Raw genomic sequence first — 24261 nt, forward strand, 5'->3', positions numbered from 1 at the left:
TTTCTTGGAGCAGCACAAGTCAATGACCAAAAAACCCAATGGTGGAAGTGCCAAGTATCTTGTGAAGCCTTTGAAGACCTAAACATGGAAAGCTTTTCACAAGTTGGATAACTGAAAAGCTGTCTGTCATCAAAAATGCTTTGGAAATCAACAGGAGTAATTACAAATTACATTAAATGTCAGTTCTGGCTTGGCCTTAAACCCTGGCTTGCCTCAGTTTTGCAAAAGATTTTTAGAGACCACAGTGCTGCCCATTCTACAAACTGTATCCCCTAAAACAAGCAGGTCCGAAAAGTAAATCACAGTATGAGTTTGTTGACAAATGCATTTGTGAAAAGAACAGTTTACAGCAGCAGGATCAAAGTCAGAGCCTTTATTAAATGTTCCTTCTCTAAACAGACTGCATTTAATCCCCCTTTCCCATCTGTGATTTCTAAGGCTATTTTAAATACTTCGTTTTACAGGGATTTTCAGTCTTCAGAACCGTCACAAGCAGCAAGTTAGCAGTACACAAAAAACAATGCAACTGAACTTTCACTGAGTTCTATTCCTGCTTCCCAGGGTGCGTGGAAAGACCAACAACACTTCCAGTACTGGAGGTTTTGCACAAACCTTGGAAAGGAAATAGCTGTCACCAGAGTTTAAGCCTGATGTGCTCTAGCCACATCTCACAACTGGCCACAACTGACCAGTACTGGTTAGTATGTCTGTCTCTTGCTCATTATCTGTTTCAAAAAGGGGACCAAATTTTTAATTTTCAGCTAATGTGGGTCTAATTAAGGCTATTCTGGTATATTTGATACTAAAATACTCTCTGGGAGTCCTTTTCCTGAAATCCCGTCAGAATTAACATTTTCAAAAATGAAAACATTTAAAATAGGTGTTTGGAGTTGAAATGCTGATGCAGCGGCTGGTTCAGTGTTTCCGTGTCCTCTGGAGCCGTATCACGTCAGGATGGTGTCATCAATCTGTTCCTCGGAGTCAGCCTGCCCAGCCAGCTTCCGCAGGGACCGCCGGCAGCTCTCGGTGAGGAGCTCCAGGCTGGCAGCATCTAAAATCTTGGAAACCGACTGTGGAGGGAAGGCAACACCAATTACCAACTCCTTACGACACACCACTCAAAGTAAGAATAAGCATAAGTGCCTTACAAGCTGCATTTAGCTAAAAATCTTTCAAATATACCAAAATTCTTCATCTGGTTTTACAATTCCAGACATAGGAACTATCCAAAAGCAGGTCAGACTTAGAAAACAGGTCTGGAAATGGATGCATGAAGTAGTCCATTCTAAAATACCCCCTAGCACCACTGCAGTGGGATCACACAAGTGGCCAAAGCAATAAATTATCAGTGCCAACTGAGGGAACTCCAGCACAGGGGAGGCTTAAGGCATTTGTCAAACAGGGGGGGTGTTAAAAGCCTTGATTCTGTTCATGCTGCACCATTGGGTTGTGCAGTATCAGTATCACTTATTTCTTCAGGGCTTAGCATGAGAATACTGCTGAAGGCCTAAATGCAAATAGGAATGTCCCACTCCACCTACTTCATAAGAGACTTCCAGTGCATTCTGAGGCTGCAGGCACCACAGACAAATGCAGAGTGAGGTGACACAGCCTTGCTACCAACAATGACATTTCCTTGTGTCTCATACCTCAAGCACGTCTTCACCCGCTCTCATCTTCAGAAGGTTGACAATAGCCTGGTCACTGTAGGCTCTTACACTGGTGTTTTTGTCCTTTGTGTTGTCCAGAAGCGCTTTGAGAATTGGTTTAATTGTCTGAGGATCCAGTGGGGGAAGTTGGCTTTTATTTGCCCACCAAATCATCTTTTCTGCAACTAATTTTATGTCACTGGACGAGTTCTGAAGACACTGAAGGATACAAAGGTGCAATTAAATTCAAGTATACCAAGAACAGGTATTTAAAGCAGATGTTTATATTTTTTTTCAAATTTAAGTATTTTAAACTATACTAAGAAAAGCAAACAGTTTTCAACTCACAGGTACACAAGAGATACACTTGATACCAACAAGTTTGACTAAACTGGGTAAGAGAAGAACAAACCTTGAAAGCAAAACACCTTTTCAAAGAAAATTTCTATAAATGTGGTTGAGAGTGTCACATGCTTCTCTCAACTGTCTCAGGAAATGACAATGACCACTAAGTGCAGAAAAGCTGATAGTGTCAGCACCTCTAAAATACACTCACTCAGCAGCAATGGCCAAGTCAGTCTCTGGTTGGAGTATAAGGTGCATTTCAACAGCGGGTTTCACTTTAAAATTAAAAAAAATATCAGAGCTTTGTATTTTAATTTAATCTTAACACACCTAAAACATGAAAGCTAATATCTGAATGTCAAGTGCATTATTAATACGGTGATAAAGGCATTGTGACTATTGTGGTATTTTACATTTTAACACAATACTACAATATTAATATATAAAAGTAGGATTTCAAACAAAAAATCTGCTTTAAAGGATGTTGGCCTGCATCATGCCAACTTGCATGTTTGGTAGTTTTTCAAGTAAATTGCAAAGAAATGTAAACTTTGAAAATGTAACATGCTCCAGCATGACCCCTCACTCTATCTACCCATCTACCAAGAGGGACAGTGGGGGAGTGGAGGGTGCAGGGAGGGCAGACAACTAAAGAAACCAAAGAAATCCAGCCACACACCTAAAAATTAGAACAACCAATAAAGGAATTTTGATGTAGAATACTTAAATAGCTAGGAATTGAAAATCAACACTCTCAGGTAAGGTGAGGGTTGGTATTTGATGCATTTCTAACAAAGGCCCTTTAACCTTTTGCAACCTTAAAACCCAACAGCTCCCCCCTACTCTTCTCTGCTTCCTTGCCAGCTGCTTGTTACTGCAAGGGAAAAATGCACTTATAAGATTCAGACCCGAGGTTTAGCACAGAAAGCTCGAAAGCAAATTTCCATATTAGAGCAGGGAAGGCAGTATTGTATCCACAGTTGCAAAGCAGGCTGATACAGTGATTCTGTCTGTGCTCTGCCACAAAAAGAAATGTTTAGATTTTTCAGAGATTTAATAGAGAGGCACTCCTGAGTTAGCTCAGAGAGAGATTCACATCACATGACAACACCACCAGGTAGTTACCATAAAAATTCTTACCTTAATAAAGAGGCTGGAAAGTTTGGGAGGCAGGTTGCCTCCCTCTTCCATGTGGTATTTCATGAGAAAGCCCATCCCTCTGATGCCACTAACTGCAATGGGGATCTTCAACATAAAGAAAAGAATTGGTGTTACTGCAGCAGAGTTCAACAGCCTTTATAACCATGGTCTGTCAGCTTTTGTGGAAGGCTAAACCCATCTTTCAAAAGAACAGCAGCACCAAAGCAGGAAAACATTGGGTTAATGTTATTGGGTGATATGATGAAAAAGTCCCAATGCAACCATGAGCCAGATGGAATAAGGTGGGAGGCCCCACCGAGCCCCCAAGACCCTACCCCAAACTACTCATTCAACCCCTGATTTAAAATCCTGCTAAAACAAATAATTTGCTCTTCTTGTAAACCTGGCCTGTGAATTGCACCTTTCACAGGGAAACAGAAGTGGAATTTACTCCCAATGAAAGCTACTCTGCAGTTGAAGATTATTTAATCTTCATCTCCACAGAGATGAGAACTTGAAGAACCAGAACAGTTGTGTCATTTCACCATAAAAACTGCACCTAGCCAAGGGAGAACCTCCAGATGGCACTTGGGGGTTTTTGTCTTCTTTGGTAACACAAGAGAACCTGGTCACACACCTTTCAAAGCTGCTCCCAACAAGAGCTCGTGACAGTGCTCGCCCATCCTCAGGCAGGACTCACCCTGTCGGCCGTGGCGTTGCTGAGGATCATCTCCTGAACGCTGTTGTAGTATTTTGGGGAACACAGCCTGCCAGGAGCAACGTTCACAGCCACGGAGAGAGCCAGGCTCCGGCCGTGCCTCACCATCCAGTCGATGCCAGACACGTCTGCTGCAGAGGAAAGAAGAGAACTATGGCAAGTCCCCCACCATCCATTCCTCTTCATCTGAGGAGGCTTCTGGCAGTTTGTCAATTCACTGCCATAAAATGAAAAAACAAGAAGCATCTAAAGGGGTGCCTTGATTCCTTCACTCCTCCCAAAAAGAGCTAAAACACAACACCTGTACCAGGCAGGAACAGCACCTGGGCAGACAGGGAAGCACACACAAACAAGGGACTCTCTTGTTCAACTCAAGTACTTCTGATGGTTGCAAAATTATACAGGCTTTGACTCTCTAATAAAATTGTAAAAGTCATTTGTAATTTGATACCAGTTAACAGATTCCCTTTTTAATCTCACAGGGGAGAGTGATCCGTAGCACTCCCAAACAATATGAGTTCCTATAAAATTTGTGGTTTTTTTCTAACTTGGACACAAATCGGTCAGTTCTTCAGAAGCATGTGAAGCCACCACGTGTGGTCTGCAATTACCATGAGCCAAAAGGTGGGATGGCCCTCCTGTCCACCCTTGCCTGAACATCCTGTCACCTCCCACCCTCTCTGTGTCAGCACCAGAAATTACTCAGCCATGTTGGTACTTTTATCAAGTCATCTGATAACAAATCCAGGGAAAAAAGAGTCTGGTTATCCCCAAATGACAACCAGTACCCTGTGCTCACTGTGTACCAGGGTGCACAAATTAACAGCCACGGGTAAAGAAACGCACAAGAAAATACAGAGCAGAGATTCAGTCCCAAAGCCTGAACCAGGGGCTGAGAAGGAATCTTGCCTGCTTTCAGAATCAGTTCCAGTCCCTGTGAACAGCTTCACCTACCCAGTAAGTGCTGGTGGAGAACAGTGCTGAGCTCCTCGTCCGACAGGAACGCGCACAGCTCCGCGAGGCAGCCGGCCGAGGCCATGCGGGTGGCGTCCTGAGGGGGAATGGGAGAGCAGGAACACGGGTTCAGCTCAACACACCAGGGACAGGCAGCAAGCAGAGCAAGTGCCAGAAGATGACAGGAAACAAAAAGAGAAGGAGGAAATAAATAGTAGTATTTCACTCCTAATCCCTGTGGATTTCTGTCAGTTCACAAGGTTTTTTTTACATAATGGAACTTAAAGCCAAATCCATGGTCAAAAAAGCCAGCAGAGACTGAAGAATTACAGATCTTATCTAAGTTCTGATTTGTTAAATGGAAAAGTCATAAAGATGAAAGTGAATGTTTTAAAAGATGTGTTCACAAGAGTTTACTTTAGATTCACTTACTATAAGTGTTACTTCTAGCCATCTCTGGATGAGCTCATCTCTGTGATAAACTCTTACTACTTTTAATTTAACACTCCCAGGCTGTTGTTATTTTGGCTTCCTTATGTGACGATCCCATTACTGATCTTCTCACTGAAACTTACAACCCAATGGGAATGTTTCAATTTTTCTATTTCTAGAATGTCAACAGTTGCATGTCTGTTGCACTGACTGACATAAGAAAGAAATTATTAGATGATTAATTTTAATCTCACAGATGTTACTGTTGCTATCTGTCATATAAAAAAGACCCTATATTAAACTTGGAGAGCTTCTTGCTTGTTGGAGAAAAATCTGCCATTATCTGAAAAATTTCTCACACTAAACAATAAACCCCAGCTGAGAGGCTTCAAACACACATCCGTGCTCACAGGGAGGGTACTGCAGGTTTTCTCCAAGATAAAAAGCAAATCCTGACTGTAGAGCTGGCTCAAACCTGTTGGTGAGGAGCTACAGGTCAAACCCACATAAGCAGTTGCCAAGGAAACATTAAACTGGCAGATTTTCAGAGTTACTAGGGACTGGGCCAGGGATCTCCAATTCTTGCTCCTGACTACATCATTAGGAATTTCCTCGGAAGTTATTTTAGAAAATAACTCTGTTAGAAGGTTCAGATCTTAAATGTAAGAGAAAGACTGTCTGCAGCAGGGGTCCTTCCTCTGCAGCTGGCTGAAGCAGTACCTCATCGTGTCCCAGCATCCCCAGAAGCACCGTGCTGATATTCTTCCTAATTGCAGCATCGACTTTTGCACCAGCTCCTCGTGTCACAAACCGCAGCGCTTGCAGCATCGTGTCCCTGGAAGAGAAATTTTGCTCTGGATACCTGCAGCAAATTCTTGCACAGCAATTACACTGATATGCCTTACAGTTTGGGAGACTGATCCTCTCTGTGCACTGCTGAAAACTCCATCCTAGAGAGTACTTCCATGTTTCTGTACTTGTGTCTGTCTGTTACACCATAGATATTTTCTGACTGTTCAAACATTAAAAAAATTCTCAAGTCAGGAAGTCCATGTCTTAGGGCTGTGTGCCCTTAGGATACTAGAACAGCTGCATTACTTCAGGTCAGACTGGCAGTTGATAGTGTCTTTTATCTGAAAGTGGGCTGCTGGGGGTGCCCAGGAGAGAGGAGAAGGGGGGAGGACACCAAGGACTGCTTCTCCCAAACACACTCACAGCTCAGCTTCTGACCCAGGCAGGCTCCATCATCCACACTTTTCACAACCCTGGGATAACAGGTAACTGCTTTCACTAACATGTTACTCTCAGAATTGGGGGTTTTGTTCATCCATCCCAGCCCTTTCTTTCACCCTTAGTCAGCAGTAAAATCTGAGCCATCAGCTGCAGCTTACCTGATGGCAGAGTCATCGCTGGAACGAATTCCATTCAGGAGCTCCGTAAAGAGAGGATCCACTTTGACGTGGATGACAATGAGTTTGCCGAGAGCATCGGCAGCTTTAAGACGAACAGCACGGTTTGAGTCTTGTAGAGCTTTGGTGAAGGTTGTTTGCAACTGGGGCAAAAATGGTTTCAGGGCAATCTCAACCTATTCCAGAGATGGAAAAATGGGAAGTGGTGGGGTCAAGTCTGAAACAGCAGCTGGAGATCAAAGCCTGGAAACAGCATGACCTCTACTACAGCAGTTTGTTATCAGAGAGCCCCTGTTAGATCTAATGTGCTACTAAAAGAGGAAAAACATGAAACAATAATTTACCACAAAACCATTAACCTTTTCAAATTTAATCTTATTTTCTGCATACTGAAACACAAGGGTAACGCTGAGAGATTTTACAGTCATGAACAGCCTTTTGTATACAGAGCACTGAATAAAAGCTCAGCTTAGTTCAAAGATACATAAGATCTTTGCACTTAACAATTCATAAAAATGGTGGACACAGGAGAGATTAATTACATGGAGGGCTTTAATCACTGGAAAGTGGGATCAGCATTTAGCAATATTTATAAAAAAGACCAGTAATTCAGCACTGGGGGCTCTTTTGGTAGGCCAGAAGCTGCTGGAAGAATGCAATCCAGTTACAGTGCTATCCCTAAATATCAAATCCACAGCAGCAGGCATCCCAGCTGTATTTACATGAACAGCAACAGATATTTCTGAAGGTTATCATGGAAAATGTTCACAAACCACCAATACTTTGAATCTTACCTTAGCTAAAAGCAGGCTTAATGTTTCAAGCAGAGCCACCTTGACATTCCAGCTGAACCGATCTCCCAAAATTCGAATAAGCGGCCCAGTGATGCTCACCACAGATGGTTTAAGAGCTTCAGCAGAAGTCAGCTTAATAACCAGCCCTAAGGCCTTTGCTGCCTCCTCCTTCTGCTCTGGATTACCAGTTAAAACACCTTCTCGCAGCACCACGAGTATTGAAGTCACTCCCTGTCACGAAAATCAGATAAGAAAGCTTAGAAGCTAAGATGCAAAAAATATGTACCTTATTTTTGCTCTCATTATGCACCAGATGCACAAACTTGGAGGGTTTCTCTCAATTTCCTGTTGACCTTCAGCTGCCTGATTCCACATTGACAGACCTACTTTTACTTGGTTTGATTTCATGCCTCTCTGCCTTACTAAGCCAGTTGCTATGAGGAAAGTGGTGGCAGCTCAGGGAATTTTTAAACCAGACAAATTTGGCACAGAAGTCCAGTGTTACTCGCCCACAAAAAGCAGCCAGTGACCATGACTTACATGCATAACAGAATTGTCAGAGACCTCATTACAAGAGGACTCTTCTGGAGGGTAACTCAGGAGAGCTGTAACCTACAAAAAGTCTCTCCAACACACAGGTTTGGAATGCCCAAATAGCTGCTGCTTCTAAGAGCTGTAAAGTCATATCAGTCAGCTCTCCCCAGAGGTGGGTGTCTTGTGGCTGTGATGAATCCACATCCATTCTGATCCTTTACCTTCTTAGGAATACAGAATCCCGGCACATGGTCCCCCTTGGCCTCATTCCCTACAATCCGGATATCCCTGTGCAGGTCCTCAATGAGAGCAAGCTGGTTCCCAGCATCTAATTTCTGCAGAACAGAGGGAAGAGACAAAGATGAGGCAACATGGCATCCATGTTCTTTGTGAAGTCTTCTTGGGCCAGGCATTACCCTGACACCTTTTCAAGATGCCTCTCACCTTGGTGATGGAATTAAGCGCATCCCAGCTTTCATTCAGAACCACAGGGTTGGTGTCATTAAACAGACGAATCAAGCCCGAAACCAAGCTCCTGAGATGACCAGTGTAGTCTGCTTTTGTCTTGGAGCAGTAGATATTCAGCATGACAGCTGCTGCCTGTCTCATGCCCAGCTCAGGGCTGCGGGTAGCTTCTAGCAAATCTTCAGTTATAATTCTTTGTCCAACATCATCTTCCACAGACAGGATTACAGACTGGCAGTTTGCCATCTCCTGAAGAGTCCCAATTAACTTTACATTAGCTCTCAAACAGAACAGATTTAGCCCCAGCATTTTCTCTTAGAGAAATACTACAACACACCTCACTTGCTAATTGTTTCTCATTAAATAGCTGCTAACATCACCACTAAAAGCTTGTCTCAGTCCTGGAGCAGACATAGGTTTATGACCAATTCTTAACATTTACCAAGTGACCAAACTCTGCTGCACCAGCTACAGGAGGGCTAATTTACAAAAATTAAGAGTAGTTCAGTCTTCCCCATCTTACTCATCCAAGACAGACTGTGAGTCTTGTCAGATAACATTCTTCTGATTTAGGTAGTTTAATGCTGTGAGTCATAACACTAATTACAAGCACATCTGTGGGTACATGAGAGATCTCCAGGCAGACTTGGGGCTAGAAGCTGATCTAATGGTTATCCGTGGCAGACAGACAACAGGACTCTGTCACTCATTCCTAATTCACTGACTGATTATGTACATGTCTGTCCGCAGTCACAACTCCAGGATGTTCTCTGGAGTCCAAACACCAGATGTTTTGGAAAGCAGTACAGGAGGAGTGCTGCATGCAAAACAGGAGATTTCCTTCCTGCAGCCCTTTAATCTCTCAGTCTTCTACACCAAGAATAAATATGAAGTTAACTAGACACTCTGGCAGTTCTCCAGGAATAAGTAAACTGAGAATTGTGTCTTGTAGCAGGCCAAAGAGACTTTTAAATGGATACAAATAGATTTGGAAAGCATACGTTTTTTGACTCACAATATGCCACCAGGCAAAAAGACTCATCCTGGAGAAGCTAATGGACTGAATTAAACATGCAATCTGTGAATCTAGAGAACACAGATTCTGGGCTGGGAAGTAAACCTGATGCACTATGTTCAGGCAACCTGTCACAACAAAGAGCTGAGCTGTGCTACTTGCCAATTGCTCTTCACTGGTGCCCAGCTTCTCTTTGAGTGCAGACATCATGGCAGGCAGGATGACACTCAAGTGCCGTGTCAGAGCGTCCCCTGCCACTGAGGAGAGGAAAGCCAGCACACGGGTGTTCACTGGAGGGGTAGTCAGCTACAAAACCCAAAAAAATAACACCAAAAAAATGAGACAAAGTTATTTCAGAAGGAATCTCACTTCATCTACAACATGAAAAATTTATGCATCGCAACCCAAATTACAATGTTTTGAGCTTAAAATCAGAAGAAAATTTCAAATTATGATCTTCCTTTTGCCATATTGGTCCAAAGAAAACTGGCAGCAAGCAGAGGAAACAGCACAGATATGAAGTTAAGAATTTGTTTCCCGTTGTACCTTTGGCACCAAGTAAGGCAGCACCACACGGCTCTTGACAGCCATAACTTGTTTAAGACCATCCACAGCAAAGTCAGCTGTCTCTTCATTATCCTACAGGGAAAGAGAAAGTAACAAACCTGAGAAATTATCTGTGACACACTGAGTTAAACCCTGTTTCAAGGGACAATTTACCCTGTGATCATATAACCAAAACCAAGCCCTTCTATTGAAAAATGTTCTCTTACTACATAGCAAGACCAAAACCACACTCTTCTGTCACATTAGAAAGATTTTCCATTTCAGGCATAGTGGCCAAGCAACTTAAGCAGATGACAATGGCAATTCCATAGCACAGCCAGGTGTAGCAACTTTTAGGCCTAAGCTTTAGCCACAAGATCCTTCCTACCAATGGCTAGGATGACTCCATGGAGGAGACAAAATATCGCTGCCATTCCCTGGAAGGTCTGCCTCTAAAATCCTCCTTCTCCTTTAAGTAAATTATTCAAAACTTGTCCCACAGCATCATTAATCAGGTTGTTGACTAATGCTGAGCAATGCTCACCAGCTGCTTCAGCAAGAAGGGCAGGATGTCTTCAAGAGCCTGATGGCCAATTGTTGAGTGCAGCTGTTCAAATGTTTTGGCTGCAGCCTCACGGACTTCTTCCAGGGGGTCACACAGTGCTTTTCTCACTGTAGGAACCAGGGACTCGGAGAAAAGCAGAACCTGAAGAGGTAAAATTACAGAATTCCTAAAGCACAACAGTCACATTTATCCTAGTGAAGTGGCTGAGAATGCAGAATTTGCACAACTGAAACTAAATTGCAGTTTAATTGAAATATATTGGCAGACAAGCAGAGTTACTCAGTACAAACAAGCTGCAGTGCTCTAAGGCTACCTAGTGGAAGATTTTCATATAAGTCAGAACTGTGCAATGTTAGACTTTACCAACAGATACAAATCCATACATTTGCCTGAACAGCAACTCAGTGTAGTTATAAGCCCTGAATTCAGTCCACAGAACAAGTCCAGCACTATGTGTATTATTCTGTCTGAAGTGCAGTACCTGCACCATAACATAAATACCTTGGAAACTGAGAATTTCCCCCTGGAACATCTAACTCACCGCATCCCTGCTGGTCGATTTCATGATCTCGCTCAACCCGATGCAGACTCCTTGTCTCTCATCACTCTTGTCTGACTTCAGCCCATCTTCCAGGATAGGAATGATTTCAGGAAGGATCTTCTCTCCTAACTTTCGGACAAGGTCTCCTAATGTCCGTGCTGCAACCTGTCCCCAGAAATGTATTAATTAACTATTCTCCTTTTTATAAAACTTAAGAAGGTGAAACTTAAGCAAATGTTAACTTCTGATCATAACCTACTGTTCACAGTACGAACAGAAACACTACTATTACAAATAACCACAGAAAAATTAGTTTTACTCTCATCACAGTTGCCTTCAGCAAACACAGAACTCAGACATGCTCATGCTCAGAACACTTAAAGTGGTGACAGCTTTGAAGTGATTTATCCTGTGTTCCTCAGGAATCAGTTTCTAGAGTCACCTGCAGAAAGAGGAAGGTGCAACTCCATTTCTCACCGTTCGCTTATCTGCACAAGTACTGGCCAGGAATTTCAGCAGAAGCCCAAAGAGTGTTGGCAAAATTTCACGCAGCGTGCGAGGAGTGTTTGAGACAACAATCTTCCAGACATGCAGGGAGGCCTGGCGCACCACCAGCTGGGTGTCAGAGCGGCCCATGTACAGCCCTGCCAGCACCCTGTTCCTCCTCTCCACTCCCAGAGCATTAATAATAGCCTGAAAAGAAATAGCATAAATTGTATTATCCACTCATGAAACTTACAAAAATACATGATTACTCAATCTGTCTTTCCAGCAGGCTTTCCATGCTGATTTAAAATAAGAAAATTAAAAAAGAAATAAAAGCACAACACACAAGAACAGCTTTACCTTGTTTGACTGGGCTGTTCCAAAGTTGTCATCCTCTGAGGCAGTTTCTGTGGTCATTTTTCCAGTGACTCCTGAGATATGGAATAGAAGATCTCCAAGGAGCTGAACTGAGCTAAACCTGCCAAGAGGAGCAAGTCAGGTGTTACAAACAGGGCACTCAGGTGGTACCTGTCAAAATCTGACAGGACATCAGCTACAGATGGGAGCCAAATGTGAGGCAGAGCTGTGTCAGCACTGAAACACTGCACAGGCTGATGTGTAGCACCAGTCTGCCAACATGGCTGAAAGCAGCATGCTAAAGAGAAAGGGAAGGAATGAATTCCAAACTGGAAAGGCTGGGAGAATTTCCAAATCAAAGCAACGGATCTGAGAATGGCCTGGCTTCTAAAAAGGAGCAAGACATTGCCAGCATCTGTCTCAACCCAAATGACATTCACCTGGGGTAACAGCACTTAGCAGCACTCAGCTGACACAAATCATTTAGTGCAACTAATTTTTGAGCAACTACTATCAGCTGTGAGTGCTCCACTGCACATTTCCATACACAGGAGAACAATAACTTACTCAGCATTTGGAAAAATGAAAAACAATACATGAGGGCTAAATATTGCCAAATCAACTGCCTTGGAAGTGCATTTCAGTCACCACCAGAATTAATAATCCAGCAGGGATACTCTGCAGGTATCTGGAAACCTGATCCAGGCTGGCAGGGCTTTGCAGCCTCAGTGTTATAAGGCATCATACTCGAATCAACAAGCAAAAAGACGCACTTGATTTTGCTTCCTGGGAGGTTCTCTGCTTTTCCTTGAGGAGCAATGCAGAGTCTAAATCACACTAGCTTTTCATCCATGGAAAAGAAATGTCTGTGGATAAGCTGGTTATCCCTTACCTTATCCTCCAGAGGTCATCAAACAGGCCATCCTCGAGCTGGGGCAGGAGCAGCGCGATGGCTGTCTCGGCGTACATGCTGATGATGCGCTGCCCCGCCCGCAGCGCCGTGTCCCGCACGAACTCGTTCTCGTCTGCCAGAGCCTGAACACAGACACAAAAGGGGCTCTGAAAACTGGGGGGGGTTCAGCACAATACACAAAAGCTACAGGAGGAAAACAAACCTATGTTTTTCTCTCTCGGCCGTGAAAAGCAAATGAACTGGGGAGTTGTGAATGCACAAAGGTGATTTCAAGAAATGGCTGGTGACTACAAACGAAAGACAGCAAGCAAACAACTTGGAAGAAAAAATAATTTTTATAATTTAAATTCCCCCTTTTTTCTGACATGTCCCACAGTTTCTGGAAATGATACTTAAAAACACTCTGGAGACTTTTTTTTAATCCTTTAATAAATAAAATTCTTCATGTCTGCTACATACCTTAAGGATACAAGGAATGATGGGTCCAACATAGGGAGTGAACTTATCTCCAAAGGTAATTGGCAGGTAGTTGAACATCATGATATAACCATCTCGTACATGTGGAGCAATATCCACTTTACTGGCAGTAGCTACAATCTCTGGCATAAGTTTCTCCAGCTTTTCTACCCCCAAACCAGCCATAACTTCAGCCAGACCTGAGGAAAAAAAGCAGGGAACAGAGCTGATACACACGAGAAACAAGCAGCTCATCTGGTTTAATAGGAGATTCAGACATGGCTGTCCCCACCTTGAGCAGCACCAGAGCGATCCACTGAGCTCTGCTCATATGTCAGTGTCTCCATCAGCCACGGCAACAAATCCTCAAAGCACGACTCTCCCATCCCCTTCACCATGGCTCCCAGTGCCTTTGCAGACACTGTGCGCACCTACAGACAAGAGAAACAGAGATCTGCAACACACCCTCTCAGAGTTCCTACAACAGATGTGTCAGACTGGTTAGGGCAATGTCCAACCTAATGCACTGAAAGAAAAACTTTGTACTAAAGGCTTACCTCAGGAACAGGATCCAGCAGAGATGCTTTCAGTCCAGGAGTCACACTGGGCAGGTATGGAGCCAGATCCTGAAACAAAGAACCCAGAGAGTAAGAACCAGATTCAAAATGAAGAAAACCATAAGTCACCTTCTTGTAAAGGACATTCACCCCTTATTATTAGCAAACATCCCTAGTATCCTGAGAGTTTAATCAGTTGCTTTCACAATCCTGCAAATTAGCACAGTGAGTTGTTCTGCAAGTCCAAGAAACACCACCAGTTCTGTACAAATCAAAACCTTTTCTATGCTCACTCACAACCCAGCACTTTCTGTCTAAGGAAAATCCAACTCTGTTAACATTTACACAAGGTTTAAATGTAGAGATTATCAGCACAAAAATTAAACATAGATCTTAAGCCTACATTCAGGTCCTACAAATACTTTTCAAACAAACCCTGGATCCATTTGTAAGCAGCTGATCTGTGCTTCACTTGTTTGTTTGTTAAGGCATTTCTTATATAGTAAAAATTACAAGACCTTTTTGCAGGGATAAATATGGTACTAACTAGGTGACCAAAGCACAGAGCAGACAGTCTTAAGCATCTGAGAACTGTCACTGTCTTTAGTCATGATCTGTTCATTTATATACATTTAATTAAACAATCTGCATGGATGCTAATATTTTCTACCTTAACAGGAAAATCTCCAAGCCAAATAAATTCTCTCTAGGGCTTGCCTGTCATCCCCTACCAGTAATGTATTAGAGTAATACAGTTAGAGAGCATTTTTAGCACCACACCTTCTGGTCAGTCAGGGAGTACATGTTCCCAATGATCTGGGCAGCCATTTTCCTGGTGTCTGTGGAACGATCTTGAAAAGCTCTCTGAACAATTGGCATGATCAGTGCTAAGGATGGAGCATCAATGAAATGGACAAATTTGGTATCCAGCAGAGTCTGCAGACACTTCTGGGTCTTCCTGGAGGGGTCAGTGAGAGCATCCAACAGAACTGGAGCGATTGCTGAACATTTTTTAAAGGGAGAGAAAAAACTTTATTTGTACCTAACCAAACACGCATTGTCAGGCTGAGCTGGTGTTCTCTCATAGGATGTTTCAGATCATTCTAAAGGAACCAGCAGCACAGGGACAGAGGAAACCCTATTAACACCAGCTGACAAAAGGGACAGGAGCATTTAAAAAGCCTGGAAGCAGACAAGCTGTCAAGCTTGCATGTTATACTCCCATAGGAGTAGTTTAATTTCTATATGAATTTGCATTTGAACCTAAATCTTGCTGTTATAAACCACTGTCATGTCAGGACATTAGAGATGCAGGCAGTTCTTACCCAGGATCTCTGGGTTCCTGATGACAGACCCAATCTGCCTGAGAGCCTGCTGCCCTGCATTCTGCACCTTCACGTGGGAATCTGTCAGCACTTCAGTGAGTTTGGGCACGATGTTGGGTAAGCAGGAAGAGAGCTGTTTGGGAGCACAGTATGCCATAGCCCCCAGCAGTTCCACTGAGCCTGTGCACAAAGTACACAAAAAAAAATGAAAAAAGACAAGACAAAACACAAAACAATACACAGCATTAAGAATCGATATGAGAAGATAATCACATTTATCTCAAATTCAAATCTACCAGTTGGAGAACACAAAGAAAGGCTGAAATGCATCAAGCCACTCTGTGACACCTAAAGACACTAAAAAATACTTTTTTTTCTTTTGTACTCGGTAAAAGAAGTGTGGGAGGAAAATTCCAGGTTCTGGTGTACTTCTATAGAGACAGAAGTACAAACTGTCCCTGCAATATGCTGAGGGGAAAAAAGGTTGCCCAAATGTGTCAGAGAACTCATTTGTATCTCAAGAGCTCTAAAAGTTCCACAGATAATAAACCATCGCAGCCATCTGTAGGGATGAGGGGAATGACAGAGAAGGGCACTGTGAGTTAGTCTCATCTTGTCAGTCAGATATTGCTCCATACCAGCTTTAGTTCTCCAAGATTCCTCTTCTAGGGCTGCGAGAAGTGATGGCAAAACCAGCTTCACTCCATGAGTACTCAGATTGCTCATCACGGCTTTGGCACAGTCATCTGCAGCCTCCAAGGAGAAGAGAACACTCACAAACTGTGACACAACACGTGTTTTTTCCCTTCCTCTGAGACTCACTGGGAACAAAGCCTTCATGTAAATAGTGTCTCAGTACAATGATGCAGCTGGCTAAGTAGCTCCCAATTAATGGCCAACGAAATCAGATGCTTCCAGTTATTAAGAAGATCAAATTGTTATTAGTGGTATCTCAAGGGATAGGTCATCTTCTCAATTTGCCTGGTTACAAACAGGATTCATAACCATTCCATTTGTTTTTCTCTTAATGCTCTGTGATTGCAGAAAGTGAAGGCGCTTACCTCTCGCACGTACTGGTTCCCATCTCCAAAACAAAGGAGCAAGTGAGGCAGCACATGAACCACATAGGGCTCAAAGAGCTTCCCAAGCATGCTACAGAGCATCTCGAAGGCAAACAGAGCCCCTAAAAACCCAAAAAGCACAGTCAGAGGAAAACACAACTTCATATAAAGCGGATGGAAAAAGAAAATTGTTTGCAAAATATCTGACAATTCCTCCGGAAGCACTTAAAACCTCACAGCTTAAAGTCTCTTGCTTTCTTGCCCTTGTGGCTTGTGCTGTAGTGGGGATTTGTGACCTCAGAAAAGGAGCCCCCCCAGCAAAACCTGCCTCTGAAAACAGGAGGGAGGGGCACATGTGTATGGTCTAGCACCAGAAACCCTTCTTCCACCACGATGTGAACAGAGCAATTTTATGGCCTCAAAACAGTCACTTCCCATTTCTTTCTCTTCAAACTTTAGTAAAATAAATGTAGCTAAGCCAAGCACAAGGGTGCAGGCACTTCATCTGACCAGAGTGGTAGTGGGTACAGAGAAATATCGGGTATCTGGAGGGAAAAGCTTTTGTCCCTTACCCTCCCGCCGGCGGAAGTTCTTCTTGTCCTGGATGGCGTCGGTCAGCGTGGTCATCATCTCCTGCTGCTTGAGAGACAGGATGCCCAGGCCTTTGACCAGCCCTGCCAGCCCATAGGCTGCACCTTTGCGCTCAGCGTACTTATCAGACTCCAGAAGCAGCTGCATCAGCTTCTGGATCATTCCTCCTGCGTCCTCCTTAATGGCAGGCACCAGAGGCGGTAAACAGCTTGCCACTGACTCTTGAACCTGTAAAACAATCCACCAGCCATCAGACCACTAAATATTCATCACTAACATAACTCCCCCCTAGACTGCACCCCCAATGACACCTTTCTGTCACCAGAACCATTTTTCATCTCTCTGACATCCCTAAAAGTATCCTAGTGTTAAACTGCCTCTGTGGGGAACCTGAGAACTCCTCCCAGAAGGCACCTACCTGCTGAGATGGGGTGGACAAGGCTGCTATAAGTTTGCCAACAATTGGTTTCACTTTAGGGTCACTCTTGTCCAGATGTTTTGCCAGTGACCCCATCAGAATGACCACGCTTTGCCTGACAGCATCATAGCTGGCATCATTAGGAGCATTTTTCAGGAATTCTTCAAACACTGGCAAGAGAGAGTTAACATTGTCCTGAAAAACAAAACCACAGAACTTGCCACTAGAGTCCACTCAGAATGAGATTTGCTATGCTCAGTGGACTTGTTTGTTCTTCTCTGAGCCAACAACTGAACAATCACACTGTATTTACAGTTCATTTCATGTGTCACATCGCATAAAACCTTGTGCCATCCCAATAGGCAACAAATATTTCCTGCTAGAGAGAAGTCAGCTCTTCAAAATTAGATTCCCCAAGCCTGCCAGCATGATATTCTGCCAGAAGCAATGCAAGCTCCCGGGCCTGAGCATCAGTGCCTGCTCCTCTGCTTGCCCCATTTGCAAAGGGAGAGCAGAAACACCAAACAAACTTCACACAGTTTTTCTAAGAAACAGAAGGAAAGAACGAATAATATGAAAATACCCAGATTGTCTTGGGCTAAACAGGAATACAGACCTTTGTCCAGAGGTGACTGGCAAGTATAAGGAAATTAGAAGCTGAGCAATTCCCACCCTGCACACCTCCCCCATGTGACACTGCTTGGAAAGGGCTGGCAGGGAGAAGGATGGTCCTCAGTTCCCTCAACAACTTCAGCTGTTTTCAGTTTAATTAAGCCAACAATCGGCAAGCTTTCATGTTTTGCTTCACATGAAGCCTGAAAAGGAATTCTCATCTTCCCAGTATTAAAAGATCCATGGTCTGATTTCACTTTTATTACTCTAGTTTTATACCATTTCAAATCCAGTTGATTCAAGGGTATTTCTTTTTTATAGCAATGACAGGGAAGAACCACACTTAGTCAACACTAACAGAACAACTCTGAACACACAAAAACTCCTAAATGAAGTTTTCAGCTGTTACAAGTAATGGCAACCTCTAAGAAAGTTGAAAAAAAAATTTTTTAAAAATAAAATCTGTGGGCTCCAAGACACTATCTACATTTTCATCACATCTTTGTTCCACTGCTAGAGAAAGAAATGTTCAGACTTACTTTGCCATGAGTGTTGAGCGTTGAAAGAGCTGCATCTAACATGCACTTCCTGACCTCAGGACTGCGATCATTCAGAGCATCCGGCACAAAAAACTGAAAGAGGGGCTTCACCTGAGAACTGTCCAGATGCTCTGAGAGCTTGTTGAGAGCCAGAGCTATGCCACACCTGTGAAGATGGTGAGCCTGTAAGCTTACTGACTTTTCACAGAATTTACTTGAGCTCACAATCACATTTGCTATCAGCAGTACATTAAAAAATTGAGAGAGAACGAGCCATAATGAAAACAAAGAGCCTCAGAGTGTCCAACCTCTGTGTATCTCATTAATAACCCCATGCTGCAGCCTCCCAAAAGGTCAACAATCCCTCAGCCATAGAAGGACTTTTATCTCGATTACGCATTACAGATACTTGAGCCATCTTAGACATCAGGATCACCTCATCTGCTGCTGAAATACAGCAGCTTTACAAGGTACATCAGACTAAAGGACAGATTAGCTCAAGACAAGAAGCAAACAAGATGATCTCCAATTAAACCTGTATTGTACACAAGTAAACAAAAAGTTAATTATCCAAACTGGAATTCATCCAGTTCATTAAGGTTTGCACTGCTGCTCTTGAACTAATCAATGGCCCATACAGAGGTGAGGACACAGTAAGATAAGACAAAAATCAGACAGTCTGAGAGAAAGACTGTTCTTATTAGGACAAAGAGAAGACAGGATCCAGTATTTTGATGGAACTAAAACCATTTCAGTTCTGCCTGCCCAGTCTGCTTGAGTGGCACAAATATTCTCTACCAGAAGGACACGTGAAACCAGCATTTCAACACAATTGGGTATAATTTGTTCTTCTAAATAAAAATCAAAAATTCTCATTTAGACGCACAGGAAATGATGAGCTCAATCTGAAGATGACTGTACCTTGCTTCCCACTGGTCAGGTGGTGATTCAGATATCACTCGTCCCAAAGCATCCAAAACTGGAGGTGGCCTCTGGAAGGAAAAAAATTTCATCAGAATTCCTTTTCCAAGGATGGGGACACAGAGGATCTGTCAGCCATAGCTGCAGTGCCATTTGATAATACTGCACAGAGGTATGATACCACTACCAGAAGAGCACAGTAAAAAAACAAGAAGAAAGTTTAGACCCCAAATGACTTAAACTGACCCTGCCCTGTCACAGCCTTCCTGGACCACCTAAGGCACACCTTCCTTCAGTACAGTGGTGCTATTGCTGGTGCAAGACACTGAAGTCTGTGAGAAGCTCAAACACAGCAGCAGTAGGCTCAATGCACATCTTCAAGAGAGACGAAAGGAAAAGCAACAAAAAATACAAAGCACGAGCTCGTGCCTGTCAATCCCTTAGGACAAGAGTACTTACATAGAGCTTCTCCTGGTAAATCTCCGTGAGTTTGCTCATGACCTCTGCTGCTTGCTTTCGGTACTGAGCTACAGCTCTGGAAAGAGCTTCAGCCCCTGCTTGTCTCACTGCCTCTTCGTGGTAGATGACATCTTTGATCAGCAGAGAACAGAGGTCAGGCTGCAGCTCCAGCCCCATGGACTCCCACAGCCTGCAGGGCACAGAGAGAGGTGATGGGTCACCCTTCAGCAAGGGTACTACACGTAGTATCGAGGTGGCCTAGAGCTCCAGCTGCAGGGGCAAAGTCCTGCAGTGCAGCTCACTGAGGTGAGCAGAGGAGAGATCCCCTTAAAAATCAGCCAAGAACAACTCTCACCTCTCTGCCAGCTTCTGAATCTCATCTTTGACATCAAACTTTACTACCCAGAGGCGCCGCAACAGGTTCAGTCCATTCTTCTCATCACTGTCTGGGGTTGGCAGAACCATTTGTAGCTCCATCAGTCCCTGAATTAGTTTACAGGAGAATCAGTGCAAGGATCTGATTTTCAGAAACAGATGCTTTAAAACACTTAAAACCTTTGCCCAGTCAAGCTCTCAGTGGTTGGAAGTGTCAAAATTCATGTCTGCTGGTGCCTTACACTGCCTCTGCTGGTCAAGGACTTCCTATTGCTAATAGGTGAGCTGGTGAAACTCAGGAATAGTGCTCCACAGGCAGGATGCAGAGAGGCTCTGGTGACTACAGTCTTTTCTGCTTCTAAGTACAAAGACAGCTCAAGTGAGCTAAGCTGGAATTTGTTTCATGGCAAAGAAAATCAAGCACCCTTGGGATGTTTCCTTCTATGTTCTCAGAAGTGACTAAGCTGAGGCTTTCCAATACACACATAGGAATTTTCTGACAGTTTCTCTCTCTAAGACCAAGTCTATGCAATTGTAAATAGAAGGTGTTAAGTTGTCCTAATCACACCTGTTTTAATAAAACAAAGATGTGCATAAACCCAGAGTACCCCTAAATCTAGCACAAAGAGCACTGAGCATTATCACTCAGACTGCCCCCTCCAGCAGGCACACTACCCTAAGACTGCCATCACAGCTGAAGCCTCTCTTCATCAGTGTTAGAGAAGATTCACCTCCCAAAGATCTCAGGAATTCGGTGTGACCCTGAATGATTCCACCTACCCTGAGAGCTGCATCCCGAACGTTCATGCAGGGAGACTGCAGGGCCTGCAGGAGCACGTCGATCTCCTCCTGCTCGGCGTAGGCACAGCCGTCCTCCCCGCTGCTGCTCGCGCACAGCGAGGTCAGCGCCTCGGAAGCCAACACCTAAAATGCCACGAGGAAATATGAGGGATTCCACTACAACTTGTACTTCTGTCAAAGCAAGAGCAGAGTAGGGGCTGAGTGCCATCACAGGAGGAGGAATTCCCAAAGAACAGGGACAAAACCGAGTTCAGTCCTACTCTCTGATTTTTATCATTGACCTTTCTGCCATCTCATCCCTTAGAACAAACCCTGAGAGGAGCCACTACTGAACTTCTTCAGCAGAGCAAGGCCTTAGAGAAGGAAACAATGTCACCTGTGGAAGACTAAAGGATATGTCTCGTGCAATAAGACCCACAGGAAAAAAAAGATGTATACATTTTATTCCAAGATACCACAAACACAGGAGAAAATTGGGACTGTATCGACCACCAGCCTCAGAGACTTAAACCAGTTGAGTGCATTTCCATTATTTAGGTGCTGATGAAAGTTAGGGAGAATCCTGATAGTTATGATGCTGAGGACTCACCTGTAACCGTGGAGAACCTGTTCCTATCACCCGGGTCAGCAGAACCAGCATGTCCCTCCGGGGCAGCAACTCTGGGCCATTCTGAAAAGTGAAGATGAAAAGTTTTATGTCTTGTGACTCTGAAGTACCTTGTCTGTGTATGACATTTCTTAAAAAATCACAACCAAAACCTAGGGCTGGATAGGTACCAAAACCTGTGACATAAAACAATCTCTACCTTCTTAACTTTAACTTGCAGAATTAATCTGCTTTGTCCAGTTTACACATCAGTTGTTTTATCCTAAGGCTCATCTGATCAACTGCTGGATCCCCACAGCTCTCACCTCATCCACCAGCAATGCCTGGCCATTTCCTGATGATCTCAGCTGAGCATGGACCGTAAGGATCTGCAGAATCTTGACCAGGAACTCCTCCTTGTCCTCGCTGTCATGAGGTGTCTCGGTCATAACTGTCTTCAGGAGAGGAAAGACTAAGGAAAATGCTGGAGCTGATAATGGGGCAGCACCTGTGAAAAGGAAAAACAACCCTGTGAACACAGCTGATCCCCCCATGGCTTTTTTATAACACTGATTGGTATAAAATGTACACTTGGGTGTGTGGCCAAGCTTCAGCCTCATGCACAAACATGCTGAGTGACCCTAAGTATTGCTATGCCCCTGCTCCATCAGTGACTTCTGGCATTTCAGTGCCAGGTTAAGGGTAGGACTTGATGATCTTAAGGATCTTTGCCAACCTAAATGATTCTATGATTGTGTCTGGCTTTAATTAAAGTCACATTAGGATTCCAAATTACTTCCAATGTCTCAACAGTGCAAAAATACACATTGTAAATGAAATTTAAACAATTCAATGGATTAAAGTAGACAGGCAAAACTGAGGTTTTGTCTATACTGGAAATACTTGCAGGCAGCAGGGGATGGGACACAAAATCAGATCCATTACACAACCAAAGCTGAAATAAAATCTATTTTAGTCAATTTTAAAGTTCATTTGTACCAAAGCAAGGGCCTGTTTGGCAGCTATATTTCCTTTAAACACTTCCTGCCAAACCAGCTAACCTATCATTCCAGTCTTCAGCTGGATCCTTGAGAATGAGGTCCATCTAATTCTGGTGCAAATCTCAACTCCCCTCCTTGAAAAATCAAAGCTTTTGGATTCCCTCTGTCATAGATTTTGCTCCTTCCTTCTTACAGAACCTTGGCTATAGGATATAGCAAATGCTCCTTCCAGTCCCTCAGTTAGTCCAGTTAAAATTCAAGTATCAGATGCCTTAGGGAAAACGTTTCCTTTCTACATCCAATCTGTGCTGACAGAGAACGCCCAAGTTTAAATTTCCAAGATGCAGATGAAGAGCACTGCAGATACAATACTGCAGTATTAGTCAGCTTATGTAGGGCACAGATACTGCAAAAGTAGTTCAAGGGAGAAGTATTAAATCCCAAACATATTGTGAGCTCCTATTTAACATGAACAGCTTCAGTAAAAACCCCTCCATTTCTGATGTGGGATTTTTTTCTCTCTGTTTTCTCAGTATCTGTTTGCTTTTACACTTTTTTTTCATTTTGAATTATTGGCCAGGTACTTCTAGGCTTCAACCACTATCCCTCTATATGTAGCAGGAGAAAAAAAGCTTTATCTGAGATGATAAATGTTCTATTTATACAGTGGCTGGTATTGACCAACATGAAAAAGACTGCTGAAAAGCTAAGATATATTCTGTAATGAATGATAAATTTTATCATCCACATTACAAGAAGGTAGGGTCTGTCTTAGGTCTCATGGTAACCAGAGAAATTAACCTCTGCTAAATCACATAGAAAACAACTACATTCCAAAGAACTTTGAAAATGAGAAAAAATCATTTGGGAACGTAACATGACTTGTCCAACAAAGTGCTATGGAAACTACTGCCTTTCTCTTCTGCAGAAGTGGAAAAAAATAATTGGATATTAATTTAATTAAGCACTGTAGGAAATCTTGAAGGACTCAAAATATTTCCACTTTTCTCTGGAAATAAGCCTGAAAATGGATTCAAATGTTAATGAACTTGCACTTACTATGGCAGTAAATTGCATAGTGGAGACACTGAATTATCACCAAGCTGTTCAGCACTGAAGTGCTGTTCAACATGGTCAACTGCCACTGCTCAGCTGTGACAATGACATGTGCCACAGTCACACCTCTGCACATCTGGCAGCTGAACAGCAAGGGGAGAACTGAGCTACGGGGGTAAGGGACCAAACAGAACCCCACATTTCCCTTAAAAATACACACCATCTACCACAGCAGCTTTTATTGAGATAGATGAGGAACAGCCTCAAAGCCTGGGTGAACCACCTCTATATCCCTGCAGTACAGCAGATGATGTGAGACAGCCTAAGCCAGCCCGGCCCCCAAAGGACACACACCAACCCTCCTCTTCTCTACTGTCACTGTCAGTGGAGTGGCACAAGCACCCCCCTGTGAAGGAGATTCTGGAAGTGATCTAGATTAAAACTATCTCCATTAATAAAAGAATAAAAGGTTTATTTTAGATCATATGCTTGCCCTCGTGTGGAAAGAAGTGCTCCTTCTACAACCATGCCATAATAAAATATTCATGAACTGCAGCACCACACAGCAAACAAGTAGAGGCCACGGGCACTTCACTGCTGAGATCACAGATAACAAGCAATTATTTTGTCTTTCCACTTA

General features: G+C 43.3%; 1 protein-coding gene and 1 long non-coding RNA gene across 3 annotated transcripts in view; one reads left to right on the forward strand and one right to left on the reverse strand.

Annotated features, from left to right (window-relative positions):
• Nucleotides 1-358: 358 nt before the first annotated feature.
• GCN1 (GCN1 activator of EIF2AK4) overlaps nt 359-24261 on the reverse strand; it is a 40245-nt gene continuing 16342 nt past the window's right edge. Inside the window, exons 26-58 of one of the 2 annotated variants that reach the window (XM_064675361.1) lie at nt 21891-22072; nt 21568-21648; nt 20958-21101; nt 20158-20285; nt 19803-19992; nt 19344-19414; nt 18423-18588; nt 17272-17466; nt 16835-17081; nt 16263-16384; nt 15840-15954; nt 15202-15381; nt 14657-14877; nt 13877-13945; nt 13612-13750; nt 13323-13519; nt 12843-12985; nt 11954-12071; nt 11585-11800; nt 11108-11272; nt 10546-10707; nt 10002-10094; nt 9618-9761; nt 8420-8689; nt 8197-8310; nt 7442-7672; nt 6630-6823; nt 5959-6073; nt 4807-4903; nt 3835-3983; nt 3135-3239; nt 1650-1868; nt 359-1070 (exon numbers count right to left, since the gene is read on the reverse strand). In XM_064675361.1, the coding sequence (XP_064531431.1) occupies nt 945-1070; nt 1650-1868; nt 3135-3239; nt 3835-3983; nt 4807-4903; nt 5959-6073; nt 6630-6823; nt 7442-7672; nt 8197-8310; nt 8420-8689; nt 9618-9761; nt 10002-10094; nt 10546-10707; nt 11108-11272; nt 11585-11800; nt 11954-12071; nt 12843-12985; nt 13323-13519; nt 13612-13750; nt 13877-13945; nt 14657-14877; nt 15202-15381; nt 15840-15954; nt 16263-16384; nt 16835-17081; nt 17272-17466; nt 18423-18588; nt 19344-19414; nt 19803-19992; nt 20158-20285; nt 20958-21101; nt 21568-21648; nt 21891-22072 (5108 nt within the window). In that variant the 3' untranslated portion in view covers nt 359-944. The remainder of the gene's footprint in view (nt 1071-1649; nt 1869-3134; nt 3240-3834; nt 3984-4806; nt 4904-5958; nt 6074-6629; nt 6824-7441; nt 7673-8196; nt 8311-8419; nt 8690-9617; nt 9762-10001; nt 10095-10545; nt 10708-11107; nt 11273-11584; nt 11801-11953; nt 12072-12842; nt 12986-13322; nt 13520-13611; nt 13751-13876; nt 13946-14656; nt 14878-15201; nt 15382-15839; nt 15955-16262; nt 16385-16834; nt 17082-17271; nt 17467-18422; nt 18589-19343; nt 19415-19802; nt 19993-20157; nt 20286-20957; nt 21102-21567; nt 21649-21890; nt 22073-24261) is intronic. The other variant, XM_064675360.1, reaches the window with a different exon arrangement.
• Nucleotides 1045-22544, forward strand: LOC135424282 (uncharacterized). Its single transcript, XR_010435140.1, has 2 exons — nt 1045-1123; nt 3565-22544. It is a non-coding gene; the product is annotated as an uncharacterized LOC135424282 (long non-coding RNA).

The sequence above is a fragment of the Pseudopipra pipra genome, chromosome 18 (genome assembly GCF_036250125.1).
Source record: "Pseudopipra pipra isolate bDixPip1 chromosome 18, bDixPip1.hap1, whole genome shotgun sequence".
Lineage (NCBI taxonomy): Eukaryota > Metazoa > Chordata > Aves > Passeriformes > Pipridae > Pseudopipra > Pseudopipra pipra.